At 39.7% G+C, this 17,430-nt stretch overlaps 1 protein-coding gene across 1 annotated transcript in view; it reads left to right on the top strand.

The window, feature by feature from the left end:
* LOC124589517 (importin-5) overlaps positions 1-17,430 on the top strand; it is a 169,004-nt gene that overhangs the window by 131,420 nt on the left and 20,154 nt on the right. The window contains exons 19-20 of the mRNA XM_047131559.1: positions 6,307-6,514; positions 17,176-17,338. Of these exons, the coding sequence (XP_046987515.1) occupies positions 6,307-6,514; positions 17,176-17,338 (371 nt within the window). The remainder of the gene's footprint in view (positions 1-6,306; positions 6,515-17,175; positions 17,339-17,430) is intronic.

Genomic DNA, 17,430 nt, shown 5'->3' with positions numbered 1-17,430 from the left:
CACACAGTCTCAGCTGCCTCAAGTAGAGCCCTCTTAAAATCTCCCCATTCTTCTTCCACTGTTCTCTGATCTTCCTTTGGCAGCTTCTTCCTGATCAGTGTCTGGTACTGGGTCCTCCGTTCATCCTTTTTCAGCATCCATGTCTTCAACCTTTTCTCCTGTATGTCTGTTGCCCTCCTATCTTTTTTCTCTCTCAGGGTGGCTACCAACAGCCGATGGTCACTGTCTAAGGCCTCAGATGGAATGACCTTAACATCTGTGAGGCTGCTCATCATCTGCCTATCCACTAGTACATAGTCTACTACTGAAGTTTGGGACCAGTCTCCACTGTACAAAGTTATTTTGTGGCTACTTCTCTTCTTGTACCAGGAATTTGCGATCGCCAGCCCATTCCTCTTGCAGAATTCCAGCAACAATTTTCCTTCTCTATTTCGGTTCCCCCAGCCCTCTGGTCCCATTATCTCCTCGAATCCTTTCCTGTCTGTGCCAACATGTGCATTGAAGTCCCCTATTATAATCTGATTACCTCCATTTAGCTGCTTTTGCATGTCATCTTCAAATTCCTCCTTCTCCTGTTTTGTACACCCCACCTGTGGGGCATATGCTTGGATGATTTCAATGCTTTTTCCTTTCACTCGTACTCTGGCTTTTATCATTCGATCATTGATACCTTCCACCTCCTCCTGCAGACCCTCTCTGACCACTATTGCCACTCCATTTCTTCCCCTCTCATTCCCTATCCAGTACAGTTTACATCCTTTACTTAGTGGTTTTTCACCAACTCCTCTCCACCTAGTCTCAGCAAGTCCCAAGATGTCCAATTTCCTCCTTTCCATCATTTCTACAATTTCTTCTAACTTCCCAGTTAGAGTCCTTACGTTTAAGGTGCCCAGTCGTAAACCATCTCGTAATCCTTTTCCATTGCTTGGTCGGTTTCCTGTAAATCCGTTCCGTGATCCGAGGCATGTTCCCTTTTTGAAAGCAGTTGATTTATCCACTACTGGCTTGCTAGGCCTATCGCAGCTTCACCAGAGCCCCGTTAGCCGTCACGTTTCAGGGTTCCCATAGGGCCTTCCCAGCTACCGTAGCGGTCCTGGGGCACACGAAGTCCCCGCTGTACATCGCCCCTATAGGCAGTCCCCTACTTTGTGCCGTTGCCCATCTCCAACGACTTGGACGAGGGGTTGGACTTACGGGAGACTCTCATACAAGTATAGAAGGAAAATCCACTGTGTGTTCAAAAAATAATCTGCAACATGTTCAGGAGAAAAAGCCCAATATTTGGGACAATGAAGATAAAAGTTTCACAGCTGCCCTGTTACGATGATGGTGATTAAAAATATCGATGTCACAGATGACAGGCTAAAGAGAAGAGGACTGAAGATAAAAATTAATTTAAACGATTTCCTTTTGCTTATTTTATGTCTCCTTATTTTATCAAAATGTGGAAAACCAGTAAATGACTTCAGTTTAGAATATGTGTAATAGTAACTCTTTAGGCATATACCCTGTCAATAAACAGTTTGTAATTTTTTCAGTAAGAATACGTTAAAAATAAATTTTACTCAAGAAGCCTCTCAGAAAAGGGGGTCGTCTTATATTCAGGGGTGTCTTATGCATGGGTAAATACAGTAAATTGAGTGCCTGATCGCAAACTTCCTGAAATTGTGTACTTGTTTACTAGGTACACTGTCTCAGAGATGGGTAGCCTGATCATGGTACTGGCCTTCATGTTGTGGGTGCATATTGGTTATATAGTGAATTCAATGTCATTGTGAACATTGCATGTATAATTGCAACTGTAAGAGGTAGATTATGTTGAACTGGGTAATATGCAAGGACCACACTAAATACTCTGGATTTATAGTATTTTCCCATTGTCCCTTGCCAGTTTTTGTTGTGAATTAAAGTAATACTTAATTTTGTGGTTTCTCGGGGTATTATAAATGCAATCACCAAAGATCTTTAATATATATGTACCAAAGATCTTTAATATATATGTATTTTTGTCTAAAGAATAAGAGTAAGAATAAGAATCTTTATTAGCCGTTCAGTATTTTCTTATACAATGGGCTTCGTCAATAAGTTCAATTACAGTATAAAGATGGTTATATTCTCATAACAATGTATATATAAATCATGAAATTTAGTGTAGTACAATAGCACACATTTGGAATTTTATGTATTATTAATTTTACAATAAAAAGGAAAACATTATACAGATTTATATTAAGCAGGGAGTATTCGTGTTGATGACTGTCATTATCATATACATGTTGATAACACTGTCATTATCCTAAGCTAGTGATACAAATTTAGGTCCTACTACAGGCAGAGGTACCTTTCTCTATGTTAAAACAGCAAATCTGCCATAATACAATCTTTAAATTCATCAACCGAGTAAAATGCTTCACCTTTGAGCCGTTGACCCAATGTTGTCTTAAATTTACTTTTAGATACTGTTTGTACAATTTTAGGGAGCATATTAAACAGTTTGAGGCCTACGTATTTATAACTATTATTTATTATTATTTTGAGCTTTTCCTCATTACAGAGGCTTATCTCCAACATAATAATTTACCTGGAAATGACAATACAAACAATAAACGTTCTTAAACTATACTCTCAAAATATTTCTCCAGGTGTTTCAATCTTGCATGTCCTCTTCGTCTGCGCCCATTCTCCTCAATGTGTGCTGTACATTTTGGAGCCAGGTGGTCACAGGTCGTCCTCTTCTTCTTCTTCTTCTCCCCTCCGGTTCCCACTCCAGTATCAATTTTGGTATTCTGGCTTCTTCCATTCGTCGTACATGCCCGTACCACTGTAATTTCTTCCTATCCATTACGTCATATATTCTTTCTTTTATTTCCATTCTCCTTATTACTTCGGTGTTCCTTATCTTTTCTTTCCTGGAGATTCTTGCCGATCTTCTCCAAAAGTCCATCTCTAGAGCTTGTAATTTTTTAATGTGCTTCATGTTAATTGTCCAGGTCTCCGTTCCATACAGAACCACACTCTCTAATATGAATTTGTATATTAATTTTTTAGTTCTGCTCATTACATTCCTGCTCCATAAGACTGAGTTAAGCATCCCAATGACCCTCCGTCCGCTACTAATTCTTTTATTGATTTCTGACTCTGATTTTCCCTCGATTTCTAAAATGGATCCCAAATAACAGAAAGTGTTTATCTTTTTGATTTTCTTTCCTTCAATGTATAGCTCATCTGAATCATTAGTCAAGTATTCTGTTTTTTGGTAATTAATCTTCAAACCCTAAGTTTTGTATGCTACTGCTAGTTGATTGCACATATAGTTAGCATCCTCCCCATCTTGTGCTACGACTACTTGATCATCAGCAAATAATAAATGATGTAGGTAAACTCCACCTCTTATTTCTAATCCCATACTATTACATTTACGAGACCATGTTCTAAGGCTAATATCTATATAGATTTTAAATAATGATGGTGACATGGGACAGCCCTGTAAAAGGCCTTTGCTTGTTCTAATTTTCTGTGAAAGTTTATTACCAACTTTCACTTGGCAAATGTTATCTTTATACATCTGTTGTATTATTTTAATCAAGGAAGGGTTTATGTTTGCCATATGTAGTGCTCTCCAAAGTAATTTTCTTGGAACAGTATCATACGCTTTTTCTAGATCTATGAAAATTAATCCTATACTTTTTGATTTTTCCCTATGTTTCTCCAAAATCTGTCGTAATGTGAAAATATGGTCTACACATGATCTCCCAGCCGTGAATCCACATTGTTCTTCTTGGCTTCTAAAATTTTTTTCCAGTTTGTTTTTAATTACTTTCGCAAAAATTCTCATTGATGTGTTTGTAACACAAATTCCTCGATAGCTTGAATAAATTTTGCGATCCCCTTTCTTAAATATTGTATTAATGTAACCTAGCTTCATTTCGTTGGGTATTGAATCTCCATGTATCATTTTGTTGAAGAGCTGTGTTATCAGTTTCACAATTTTGTCACCACCATATTTCAGACACTCCAGATTGATATTGCCTGGTCCCAGTGATTTACCATTCTTTCCTGTTCTCAACGCCTGAAGTACTTCACTTTCTAAAATATGGATCTCATCATCTTCATGTCCCTTATCTTCCCCTGTTCCTTCTTCTAGATATTCTTCTCTGTCCTCATTTAATAATTTTTGGAAATACTCTTCCCATTCCTTTTGTGTTACCAGTTGGAGATTAGTTTTGCTTTTTGTATCCTGTCGAAGCCCTTTCAATACTGACCATGCTTCTTTCGCTCTCCCAAATCCTAATTTGCTATTCACCTTGGCACATGTTCTTTCCCATGCTTCATTTTTTGCCATCCTTATTTTTTTCGTCACTTCATTCTTCTTTTCCTTGTATATTGACCTTGTTTCTTCTGATTTATCATTCAACCACTGAAGGAACGCATTTCGTTTTTCTCTAATGAAGACCTCTAGTTCCTCTGACCACCACTCTGCTGCACGGTTGTGGTTGCTATCTTTTTTACCCAAATCCCTTGCTATAATATACGGTTAATGAGAGTGGTTAGAGGGGGCAGAAGATCACTTGATATCTTCTTTATGACAAAGTTTGACAGACCATAGAAGTCCTCTGCTCTGGAACTACTTAGTTTGCCTATTGCTTTGCTAACATCATTTTCAGTTACTGTTGCCCAGCAGAATTTATGGAATACATACTTAATTCAACCTAAAAGAGTTTTAGCATCAAGCATGGCGTTGAGGGGAGACAAATCTTGTTGTAAACTGAAGTTAACAGAGTGTGAGTTTGATATCTGGGGCTACGGGTATAGCTAGTTGAGTTGTTGGTCTATTTATTTCACTTTTAATTACTTCCCAGGCAGCTTTACAGCTGTTTCTGGATTTAAGAATAGTTATCATTCGCCTTTCGTTTTGCCAAACTTATTTCAGATCTATAAATTTTTCTTATTCTAATGTACATCTCTTTGTACTCGTTACTGTTATGAGATCTGTCCTTAAACATAGGAAGCATAATCCTGATGCTGTTGAGATATGGTGTAAACCAATTATTTAGTCTTTGTGGTTTATGAGCTTGGTTATTATTCTGTCTTTTTACTAATCTGGGACAACACTCATTAAATATTCTTGCAATTTCCTCTATAAATAATTTGATTGCGTTATTCACTCACATATCTTTGTATAAGATGTCATTCCAGTTAACTGACCTTAATCTAGTTCTAAACTCCCGTATGTTGCATTCATTCATAGGTCTAACAGTTTTGTGTTGTTCATCTGGAATGCTGACTAGAAATGCCCATAGATAATTTGGTGCTTGAACTAGCACAAAAAATCATATGAGACAAAATAATAAACTTTAGTGGTGTCACATAATCTATTGGAATTTGATAGGTCTGTTTATTACATTCCAGATTCTGCCAAATATTCAGAGATTTTATGTTGATGTTTAGCAATGGACTTGAACAGTGTGGCTTTAGTCGCCAGAAGCTGCTGTCGTGTGTGTGTGTGTGTGTGTGTGTGTGTGTGTGTGTGTGTGTGTGTGAGTGATCTGTTTTCGACAAAGGCCTTTTTGGCCGAAAGCTTATATTGTGACAGTTTTTTTTTGTTGTGCCTATCTGCGACACAGCATTTACGCTATATGGTGAGTAGTAGCTTTTCTTTTCATAATATGTTGATGATATAGTTACTTGTCAACCAACTTCCGATTGGTTTGGTCAGGTTTAATATCACTCATCGGACAAAATCGTTGGCTGTTTTGGCATCAGACACAAACTAAATATTCATGTTTAACTAATTGATATAGTCCTCTTTTAATTTTTATGCAGTCTTGCAATTTCCTCTATAAATAATTTGATTTGTTATTCACTCACATATCTTTGTATAAGATGTCATTCCAGTTAACTGACCTTAATCTAGTTCTAAACTCTCTTATGTTGCATTCATTCATAGGTCTAACAGTTTTGTGTTGTTCATCTGGAATGCTGACTAGAAATGCCCATAGATAATTTGGTGCTTGAACTAGCACAAAAAATCATATGGGTCAAAATAATAAACTTTAGTGGTGTCGCATAATCTATTGGAATTTGATAGGTCTGTTTATTACATTCCAGATTCTGCCAAAGGTTCTGCTAGTCACTTTGTTTTTTCCTCTTTAATCAAATTATTCTATGTTTCAGTTTATTCTCAGTTAATGAGATGTATCATTTCTGTACACTGTATACTTTACATATCAAGGCATGAAAATTACAGTTTTAAAACTGTCTTAGGGGTCTAAAAATTTAATGTGCATAACATTCTGTGTTACATAGGCTCCAGAGATGCCTTGGTCGGACCGTCAGTGGGCACTGTGTGTATTTGATGATGCAATTGAATTTGGTGGCCCAGCTTGCAGCAAGTACCAGCAATTTTTCTTGCAGCCAATGCTGAACTATATCACAGACAAAACAGCAGAAGTTCGACAAGCAGCTGTTTATGGCTGGGGAGTTCTTGGACAGTTTGGAGGAGATGGCTTTGCAGGTCAGTGTTGATAGCCCAGAAGTAAAATTATTTCTATTCTGTCCATGGCTGCTTGTACGCTCGAGAACCATACATTAAGTATTGCAGAAGTAGTTTTAAGAAGCCCAGTGGTCAGCAAATGTCGTCTATGCCGTGCAGGGGACAGAAACTACAAAGTGATTTTCATTGTCAAATCCATTGTTGTCCACGCCAGCATAGTCTTTTGAGCTCTGAAAGATCCGCAAAGTATAAAAGTATAATTTGGAAAATATTTCGAGTAGATTTCCCCACCATGTTATAGTTCTGGGTGGAGATTTTAATTTGCCGGATGTAGACTGGGAGACTCAAACGTTCATAACAGGTGGCAGGAACAAAGAATCCAGTGAAATTTTTTTAAGTGCTTTATCTGAAAACTACCTTTAGCAGTTAAACAGAGAACCGACTCATGGCGATAACATATTAGACCTTCTGGTGAGAAACAGACCCGAACTATTTGAAAAAGTTAACGCAGAACAGGGAATCAGCGATCATAAAGCGGTTACGGCATCGATGATTTCAGCCGTAAATAGAAATATTAAAAAGGGTAGGAAGATTTTTCTGTTTAGCAAAAGTGACAAAAAGCAGATTTCAGAGTACCTGTTGGCTCAACACAAAAGTTTTGTCTCAAGTACAGATAGTGTTGAGGATCAGTGGACAAAGTTCAAAACCATCGTACATTATGTGTTAAATGAGTATGTGCCAAGCAAGATCGTAAGAGATGGAAAGGAGCCACCGTGGTACAACAACCGAGTTAGAAAACTGCTGCGGAAGCAAAGGGAACTTCACAGCAAACATAAACATAGCCAAAGCCTTGCAGACAAACAAAAATTACGCGAAGCGAAATGTAGTGTGATGAGGGCTATGCGAGAGGCGTTCAATGAATTCGAAAGTAAAGTTCTATGTACTGACTTGGCAGAAAATCCTAAGAAATTTTGGTCTTATGTCAAAGCAGTAGGTGGGTCAAAACAAAATGTCCAGACACTCTGTGACCAAAATGTTACTGAAACAGAGGATGACAGACTAAAGGCCGAAATACTAAATGTCTTTTTCCAAAGTTGTTTCACAGAGGAAGACTGCACTGTAGTTCCTTCTCTAGATTGTCGCACAGATGACAAAATGGTAGATATCGAAATAGACGACAGAGGGATAGAGAAACAATTAAAATCGCTCAAAAGAGGAAAGGCCTCTGGACCTGATGGGATACCAGTTCGATTTTACACAGAGTACATGAAGGAACTTGCCCCCCTTCTTGCAGCGGTGTACCGTAGGTCTCTAGAAGAGCGTAGCGTTCCAAAGGATTGGAAAAGGGCACAGGTCATCCCCGTTTTCAAGAAGGGACGTCGAACAGATGTGCAGAACTATAGACATATATCTCTAACATCGATCAGTTGTAGAATTTTGGAACACGTATTGTGTTAGAGTATAATGACTCTTCTGGAGACTAGAAATCTACTCTGTAGGAATCAGCATGGGTTTCGAAAAAGATGGTCATGTGGAACCCAGCTCGCACTATTCGTCCACGAGACTCAGAGGGCCATAGACACGGGTTTACAGGTAGATGCCGTGTTTCTTGACTTCCGCAAGGCATTTGATACAGTTCCCCACAGTCGTTTAATGAACAAAGTAACAGCATATGGACTATCAGACCAATTGTGTGATTGGATTGAGGAGTTCCTAGATAACAGAAAGCAGCATGTCATTCTCAATGGAGAGAATTCTTCCGAAGTAAGAGTGATTTCAGGTGTGCCGCAGGGGAGTGTCATAGGACCGTTGCTATTCACAATATACATAAATGACCTTGTGGATGACATCGGAAGTTCACTGAGGCTTTTTGTTGATGATGCTGTGGTATATCGAGAGGTTGTAACAATGGAAAATTGTACTGAAATGCAGGAGGATCTGCAGCGAATTGACGCATGGTGCAGGGAATGGCAATTGGATCTCAATGTAGACAAGTGTAATGTGCTGCGAATACACAGAAAGATAGATCCTTTATCATTTAGATACAAAATAGCAGGTCAGCAATTGGAAGCAGTTAATACCATAAATTATCTGGGAGTAGGCATTAGGAGTGATTTAAAATGGAATGATCATATAATGTTGACCGTCGTAAAGCAGATGCCAGACTGCGATTCATTGGAAGAATCCTAAGGAAATGCAATCCGAAAACAAAGGAAGTAGGTTACAGTACGCTTGTTCGCCCACTGCTTGAATACTGCTCAGCAGTGTGGGATCCGTACCAGATAGGTTTGATAGAAGATATAGAGAAGATCCAACGGAGAGCAGCACGCTTTGTCACAGGATCATTTAGTAATCGTGAAAGCGTTACGGAGATGATAGATAAACTCCAGTGGAAGACACTGCAGGAGAGACGCTCAGTAGCTCGGTACGGGCTTTTGTCAAAGTTTCGAGAACATATCTTCACCGAAGAGTCAAGCAGTATATTGCTCCCTCCTACGTATATATCACGAAGAGACCATGAGGATAAAATCAGAGAGATTAGAGCCCACACAGAGGCATACCGACAATCCTTCTTTCCACGAACAATACGAGACTGGAATAGAAGGGAGAACCGATAGAGGTACTCAAGGTACCCTCCGCCACACACCGTCAGGTGGCTTGCGGAGTATGGATGTAGATGTAGATGTATCTTCTATGTTATCAGTGCTATATACACTGTAATAAATTCACTTGATGATGCTGTAGGACAGTCCAATAATGCAAAAGGCTTTCCAGATTCCTGGGCCATTCCAAGAGTTGAAAAAATTTACAGTGGCTGTAAAAAATGTGAAACTGCTTTGCCAAAAAATGACTGATTTTTGACACAGGGGTGGACTTGGACACAGGTGTCTCCAAATTCAACGTCTGAATGAGATTTTTTCACAATAGCAGTGCTCGAAAAAGAGTGCTAACGTGGCAAAGCAACAACCTATGGTGACGTGACTGCAGAGAGCAGATGTCTCTTAATTTGAGAAATGTAACCATTTTGTGATATCAGATTTAGTTTTTTGTTGAAAGAAAATAGTAAAAATGTACATAATTCATTGTCAGTGGCACAGTACTATTTCGGTTTGAACACTGTTTCACTGCATTAGGCATTTGCAGAGTAGAACACTTCCTTTATGCAGTGCATCTTCAAGCAGAATGCGCAAGTGTCTACAGTCCAACATACTTGCAAATTACTTCATAGTACACAGCTGTACTATGTAAGGTGTAATATTCAAGCTGGTCTTTAATTTTGTATTTTTTGATTATATCTAAAAGGAATAAAGCTATTTGTAATTAGCCCTACATCCTTTTTTTCCGTACTGTGTCTATAAAAGTTAAAAAAAAAAAAAAATTAAAAGAATAGTTTGGAAGTGAAATCAGTTTTGCTATTAATAAAGAAATCGTAAAATAAAGACCTGCGGGTAACTTGAAAAGCATAAGGTAACAGACTGCGACCAGGGTGGATATTATTCTGCCGCAAGGTACTTCAATAGGAAAAGTAGTTAGTTTAGTAATAGACAAACAGTTGAAAGTGTAGTTTGGAATATCAACAACATTATAAAAAGAATAGATTACTTAATCACTTTTAGAGTTTATTATATCCACTCCATGAAAAGAACCAGCAGCTGCTTTACATTTTGTAAAGTGAGTCATAAATGTGTAGATCATATTCAGCAGCACTGTTTTGATACTTAGAAAACACACGCGCGCGCGCGCCTACACACACACACACACACACACACACACACACACACACACCAAGGACTTATTTGTGTCACTTAAGAATAAATTCTATAATCCACAGTTGCCCAGCACAAGTAATTGTTAACTTCTTAATGGTAATACAAACCTTAGCTTTTATGACATTCTGTCTGCGAGGAGAACGAACTAAGAGTGCAAATGTGCTGAAGAATATTCTGCATCTATACACAGCAAGCCACCCAACAGTGTGTGGTGTAGGGTACTTCTTGTACCACATACATTTTGTCCCATCTCTGTTTCGTTTATGAATGGTGGGTAGAGCAACTTCCTTTTAGTATCTACCATTGAAGTTTGTTGAGCAACTCAATAATGTTCAAACAAATTTCAGGCTTGCAGTCAGTTGTCGTTCAATACTTCGCACGATATTTCCACTGGGCACCTGCCAGTCATCTTCAGGTAAGCCGTCGCAGACTGGCGAAAACGTCCTCTGTTCAGCAATATATAGCGTACTGTAACTATTCTGTGCATGCGCCGAAAACTTGATAGCTCAACCACACTGCCCGCCGGCAGTGCCCTCACTGGTGGAATAGCGGAACTCAGTCGGCCTCTGTGTTGCTGTTTGCCACGGCCGTCGGCCCACTCTGTCGTCTTCGATTTGAGCACATTGTGGAGATGATTGGATTCCGTGTACTGTCCAGCTGGTAGCCACTGTCACGGTTTAACAGATTTTCCGCCAGTCGTATTTCTACGGATTCTTTAATAATGGAGTCCCAGAAAGACGTTGTTGTGGATAAAATCATTGTTTTCTCGTACTCCATTGAATGCCCAGTAGAAATACAATGTTCAGTAATCAGTTAAGGACAATCTGTTACTACGCTAGGCCGTAATTTACAAGATACCGTGCCATGTGGTATGGCTTACATAGGTCAAACCACACGCGCCATGAAAGAAAGCTGCACTGAACATCAATGTTACACCCGCCTTTTGCAGCCAAGCAAATCCGCTATTGCTGAACAGTAAGATAGGTAGAAGACTTCTGTGTTTTTACCCTGCTAAGTAAAACTTTCTGGTACCCCCCCCCCCTCCCCCCACCAGTAAGCTCTATCAATTTTTGTTTTTGTTATCGCCGTTGTTGTTCTAGTCTTCAGTCCAGTGACTGGTTGGATGCAGCTCTTCATGCTATTCTATCCTGTGCAAGCTTCATCTCCCAGTACCTACTGCAACCGTCATCCTTCTGAATCAGCTTAGTATATTCATCTCTTGGTCGCTCTCTACAATTTTTACCCTTCACAGTGCGTTCCAATACTAAATTGGTGATCACTTGATGCCTCAGAACATGTCCTACCAACCAATCCCTTCTTCTAGTCAAGTTGTGCCACGAAGACCCACCTAACCTGCGGCATTATTCTGTAGCACCACATTTCAAAAGCTTCTGTTCTCTTCTTGTCTACACTAATTATCGTCCATGTTTCACTTCCCTACATGGCTACGTTCCATACAAATACTGTCAGAAAAGACTTCCTGGTCTTAAATCTATACTCGATGTTAACAAATTTCTCTTCTTCAGGAATGCTTTCCATGTCATAGCCAGTCTATATTTCACATCCTCTCTACTCCAACCTTCATCAGTTATTTTGTTCACCAAATAGCAACTCATTTACTAGTTTTGTCTCATTTCCTAATCCTCAGCATCACCTGATTTGATTTGACTACATTCCATTATCATTGTTTTGGTTTTGTTGATGCAGCCTCCTTTCAAGACATGTCCATTCCGTTCAACTGTTCTTCCGGGTTCTTAGCTGTCGCTGACAGAATTACAATGTCATCGGCAAACCTCAAAGTTTTTATTTCTTCATGGATTTTAATTCCTGCACCAAATTTTCCTTTCCTTTCCTTTCCTTTACTGCTTGCTCAATATACAGATTGAATAACATCGGGGATAGGCTACAACCCTGTCCCTTCCCAATCAATGCTTCCCTTTCATGTCCCTTGACTATTATAACTGCATCTGGTTTCTGTACAAATTGTAAATAGCAAACAATGGAAAATACAGGATGCAATGTAACAATGCGAGAGAAGGAAAGTTGCTACTCACCATAGAATGGAGATGCTGAGTAGCGATAGGCACAATAAAAAAGATTTACACAATCATAGCTTTCAGCCATTAAGGCCTTTGTCAGTGGTACGTACGCACACACACACACACACACACACACACACACACACAAACACACACACACACACAAGTGCAACTTGCACACACGTCTACAGTCTGAGAGCTCAAACTGCCATCACATCTTGCTCTCTGAGACTGCAGACATGTGTGTAAGTTGTGCGTGTTTGCGTGTGTGTGTGTGTGCGCGCACGTGCATAGGTGTATGTGTGTGTGTATTGCTGACAAAGGCCTTAATGGCCGAAAGCTATGATTGTGTGAATCTTTTTATTGTGCCTACCGCGACTCAGCACCTCCGCTATATGGTGAGTAGCAACTTTCCTTCTCACGTATTGTCAAATTGTAAATAGCCTTCGCTCCCTGTATTTGACTCCTGCCACCTTCAGAATTTGGAAGAGAATACTCCAGCCATCATTGTCAAAAGCTTTCTCTAAGTGCACAAATGCTAGAAACGTAGGTTTGCCTTTCCTTAATGTATCTTCTAAGATAATTTGCAGGGTCAGTGTTGCCTCACATGTTCCAACATTTCTACATAATCAAAACTGATCATACCCAAGGTTGGTTTCTACCAGTTTTTCCGTTCGTCTGTAAAGAATTTGTGTTAGTATTTTCCAGCCAAGAGAAGTAGTGGTTGGGAAGGGAGTGAGAAAGAAATAAAACCTTTGAGATTCGCCGATGACATTGTAATTCTGTCAGAGACAGCAAAGGACTTGGAAGAGCAGTTGAACGGAATGGACAGTGTCTTGAAAGGAGGGTATAAGATGAACATCAACAAAAGCAAAATGAGGATAATGGAATGTAGTCGAATTAAATCGGGTGATGCTGAGGGAATTAGATTAGGAAATGAGACACTTAAAGTAGTAAAGGAGTTTTGCTATTTGGGGAGCTAAATAACTGATGATGGTCGAAGTAGAGAGGATATAAAATGTAGAATGGCAATGGCAGGGAAAGCGTTTCTGAAGAAGAGAAATTTGTTAACATCGAGTATAGATTTAAGTGTCAGGAAGTCATTTCTGAAAGTATTTGTATGGAGTGTAGCCATGTATGGAAGTGAAACATGGACGGTAAATAGTTTGGACAAGAAGAGAATAGAAGCTTTTGAAATGTGGTGCTACAGAAGAATGCTGAAGATTAGGTGGGTAGATCACATAACTAATGAGGAGGTATCGAATAGAATTGGGGAGAAGAGGAGTTTGTGGCACAACTTGACTAGAGGAAGGGATCAGTTGGTAGGACATGTTCTGAGCATCAAGGGATCCCCAATTTAGTATTGAAGGGCAGTGTGGAGGGTAAAAATCGTAGAGGGAGACCAAGAGATGAATACATTAAGCAGATTCAGAAGGATGTAGGTTGCAGTAGATACTGGGAGATGAAGAAGATTGCACAGGATAGAGTAGCATGGAGAGCTGCATCAAACCAGTCTCAGGACTGAGGACCACAACAACACGACGACTTATTAAACTGATAGTTTCATAATTTTCACACCTGTCAACACCTGCTTTCTTTGGAATTGGAATTATTATATTCTTTTTGAAGTGTGAGGGAATTTCGCCTGTCTCATACATCTTGCTCACCAGATGGAAGAGTTTCGTCAGGGTTGGTTCTCCTGAGGCTATCAGTAGTTCTAATGGAATGTTGTCCACTCCCGGGGCCTTGTTTCGACTTAGGTCTTTCAGTTCTCTGTCATATTCTTCATGCATTATCATATCTCCCATTTCATCTTCATCTGTGTCCTCTTAGTTTCCACAATACTGCTCTCACATGCATCGCCCTTGTGTAGACACACTATATATTCCTTCCACTTTTCTGCTTTCCGTTCTTTGCTTAGTTCTTGTTTTCCATCTGAGCTCTCGATATTCATAAAGGTGGTTCTCTTTTCTGCAAAGGTCTCTTTAATTTTCTTGCATGTGATATCTATGCTCCCAAATCCTTACATTTTTCCTCTAGCCATTTTGCACTTCCTCTCGATCTTTTTTTTTTCCCCACCCCTTCCTTAACAAGTACTGCATTTTTATATTGTCTCCTTTCATCAGTGAAATTCAATAGCTCTTCTGTTACCCATGGATTTCTACTAGGCCTCGTCTTTTTACCTACTTGATCCTCTGCTGCTTTCACTATTTCATCTCTCAAAGCTACCCATTCTTCTTGTAATGTATTTCTTCTCTCTGTTCTTGTCAAACATTCCCTAACGCTCTCTCAGAAACGCTCTACAGGCTCTGGTTTAGTCAGTTTATCCAGGTCCCATCTCCTTAAAATTCCACCTTTTTGCAGTTCCTTCAGTTTTAATCTACAGTTCATAACCAATAGATTGGGGCCAGTCCACATCTGCCCCTGAAACCGAGCGAGGTGGCGCAGTGGAAACCGAGCGAGGTGGCGCAGTGGTTAGCACACTGGACTCGCATTCGGGAGGACGACGGTTCAATCCCGTCTCCAGCCATCCTGATTTAGGTTTTCCGTGATTTCCCTAAATCGTTTCAGGCAAATGCCGGGATGGTTCCTTTGAAAGGGCACGGCCGATTTCCTTCCCAATCCTTCCCTAACCCGAGCTTGCGCTCCGTCTCTAATGACCTCGTTGTCAACGGGACGTTAAACGCTAACCACCACCACCACCACCACCACCACTACCACTGAAACTGTCTCATAATTTAAAACCTGGTTCGTAAATCTCGTCTTACTATTATATAATCTGTCTGAAACTACAACCTTCTTTCATGATTCTTAAACTAAGTGATAGCTATGATTAAGTTATTCTCAGTGGAAAATTCTACCAGGTGGCTTCCTCTTTCGTTCCTTCTCTTCCTTTTTATACTACCGAATTCCAGTCACCCATGACTATTAAATTTTCGTCTCCCTTCACTATCTGAATAATTTCTTTTATCTCGCCATACATTTCCTCAATCCCTTCACCATCTGCGGACCTAGTTGGCATATAAACTTGTACAACTAAGGTAGGCGTGTGCTTCATGTCTGTCTTGGCAACAATAATGCATTCATTATGCTGTTCATAGTAGCTTATCCGCACTCCTATTTTTCTATTCATTTGAAACCTTATCTGGCATTACCCTATTTGGTTTTGTATTTATAACCCTGTATTCACCTGATCAGATGTCTTGTCCCTCCTGCCACCGAACTTCACAAATTCCCACTATACCAAACACTATCCTATCCATTTCCCTTTTTAAATTTTCTAACCTACCTGCCGATGAAGGGATCTGACATTCCGTGCTCCGATCCATAGAAAGCCTGTTTTCTTTCTCCTGATAAAGTCATCGTCCTGAGTAGTCCCAGCCCAAAGATCTGAATGGGGGGGACTATTTTACCTCTGGAACATTTTAGCCAAGAGGACGCCGCCATCATTTAACCACACAGTAAATCTTCATGCCCTTGGGAAAAATTACGACTGTAGTTTCCCTTGCTTTCAGCCTTTCGCAGTACCAGCACATAAAGGCCATTTTGGTTAATGTTGCAAGACCCAATCAGTCAATCATCAACTACCGAAAAGGCTGCTGCCCCTCTTCAGGAACCACAGGTTCGTCTGGCCTCACAATAGACAGCCCTCTTTGGCTGCACCTATGGTATGGCTATCAGTATCGCTGAGGCGCGCAAGCCTCTCCACCAACGGCAAGGTCCATGGTTCACCAAGTTTTACAATATAGAAGAAGGTATAAATTGCATAGTGGCACTAGGTACAAGGATGTGGCCCTAGATACAAATATGTATGCCTAGAGACAAGGCCACCATGAACTAGGGCTGCATGCAATTAAACAGGTACCATGAAGTAGTTCATACTATGATATTTTCAAATTGTCAAATTCAGCTATTAATTTCTCATAACTGGTCTCCCCCATGTAAGTAAAATTAAGCTTCTATTTAGCAAGTTACATTTTAGTAATAAATGTATTTCTTGAATTTATTATAACAAAATGGTCAGTGCAAGTAATGGTTAAAGCACAGCTGTAAGATGCAGTAGGAAGTGTCCTTTCTTTATTAATTGTGACTAGCCTTGGCATTGAAGTAGACATGTTAACAATGAGCAGTACTTGTTGTAACCTGTCCAATTTATGCTAAAGTATTGGTATTACCATTTGGATTATTTGCTGTGGTTGTTCAGTGCTTGCATACATAGCTGTATTTAATCAATTGCGAAGATGGATTATTTGAGAATGGACCCGTGTAAAAACCAGTCGCCATCAGTAAATAAAGGAGACCTCCTAATGCAACTTACATTGGTACGCCAACCATTTCTTTCATTAAAGAGAAAGTTGAAGTCTTACTTCACCTCTGGTGCGCTGCAGATCTGCAAAATAGTCAGGCCTTTTTACGTTACCAGGAAGGAAATTTGGTATTTACTACAGTCAGTTGTCCCATTTAGAGACACTGCTCATCTGTGAGTAATGCAAAGCTCCAAGCTGCAGACTGTGCTCAAGATTCTTACCTCCTCCTTTCCAAATTAATCTCCCGCCTGTATGTGAATGTCATCAACCCATTTGTCAACCAGAGAACTGCATTCGAGTAATTACTATCTGAACGACAATTTGTATGTCCACCCCTCCGCTGCCACCCCGCCCTACCACAGGACGTTAGTAATGAACATTTTAGAACGTTTAGTTGTTGTGGTTTGCAGATTAATAAGAGTATGCTGCATAGTTTCGTGTACCAGACACCAACAAAAACCAAACAATTTTTATCTTTTTGTGAGCTCATTACAAGAATATTATTTCTGCCACATTTTCTCAGTGTGAAAGGTTTTAATGATTTATTTACTTTCTCTTTTTCATAGGTGCTTGTGCTGAAGCAATTCCAAGGCTTATTGAACTGATCACTGCTGCTGACTCGAGAGCTGTCGAGAATATTAATCCAACTGAGAATGCTATCTCTGCCGTGACAAAAATTTTGAAGTACAACAGCTCGCAAGTAAATGTTCAAGAACTTCTCCCACACTGGTATGAAGCAGTTCAGTGTATATTTTATGACAACAAATAAGTTTATAATCTGCATATGCTAGTGACAAATCTGAAGTTGTTAGCTGTAGCTC

This window comes from Schistocerca americana, chromosome 2 (genome assembly GCF_021461395.2).
Source record: "Schistocerca americana isolate TAMUIC-IGC-003095 chromosome 2, iqSchAmer2.1, whole genome shotgun sequence".
In the NCBI taxonomy this organism is placed as follows: domain Eukaryota; kingdom Metazoa; phylum Arthropoda; class Insecta; order Orthoptera; family Acrididae; genus Schistocerca; species Schistocerca americana.
This window is presented reverse-complemented; position numbering and strand designations above follow the sequence as displayed.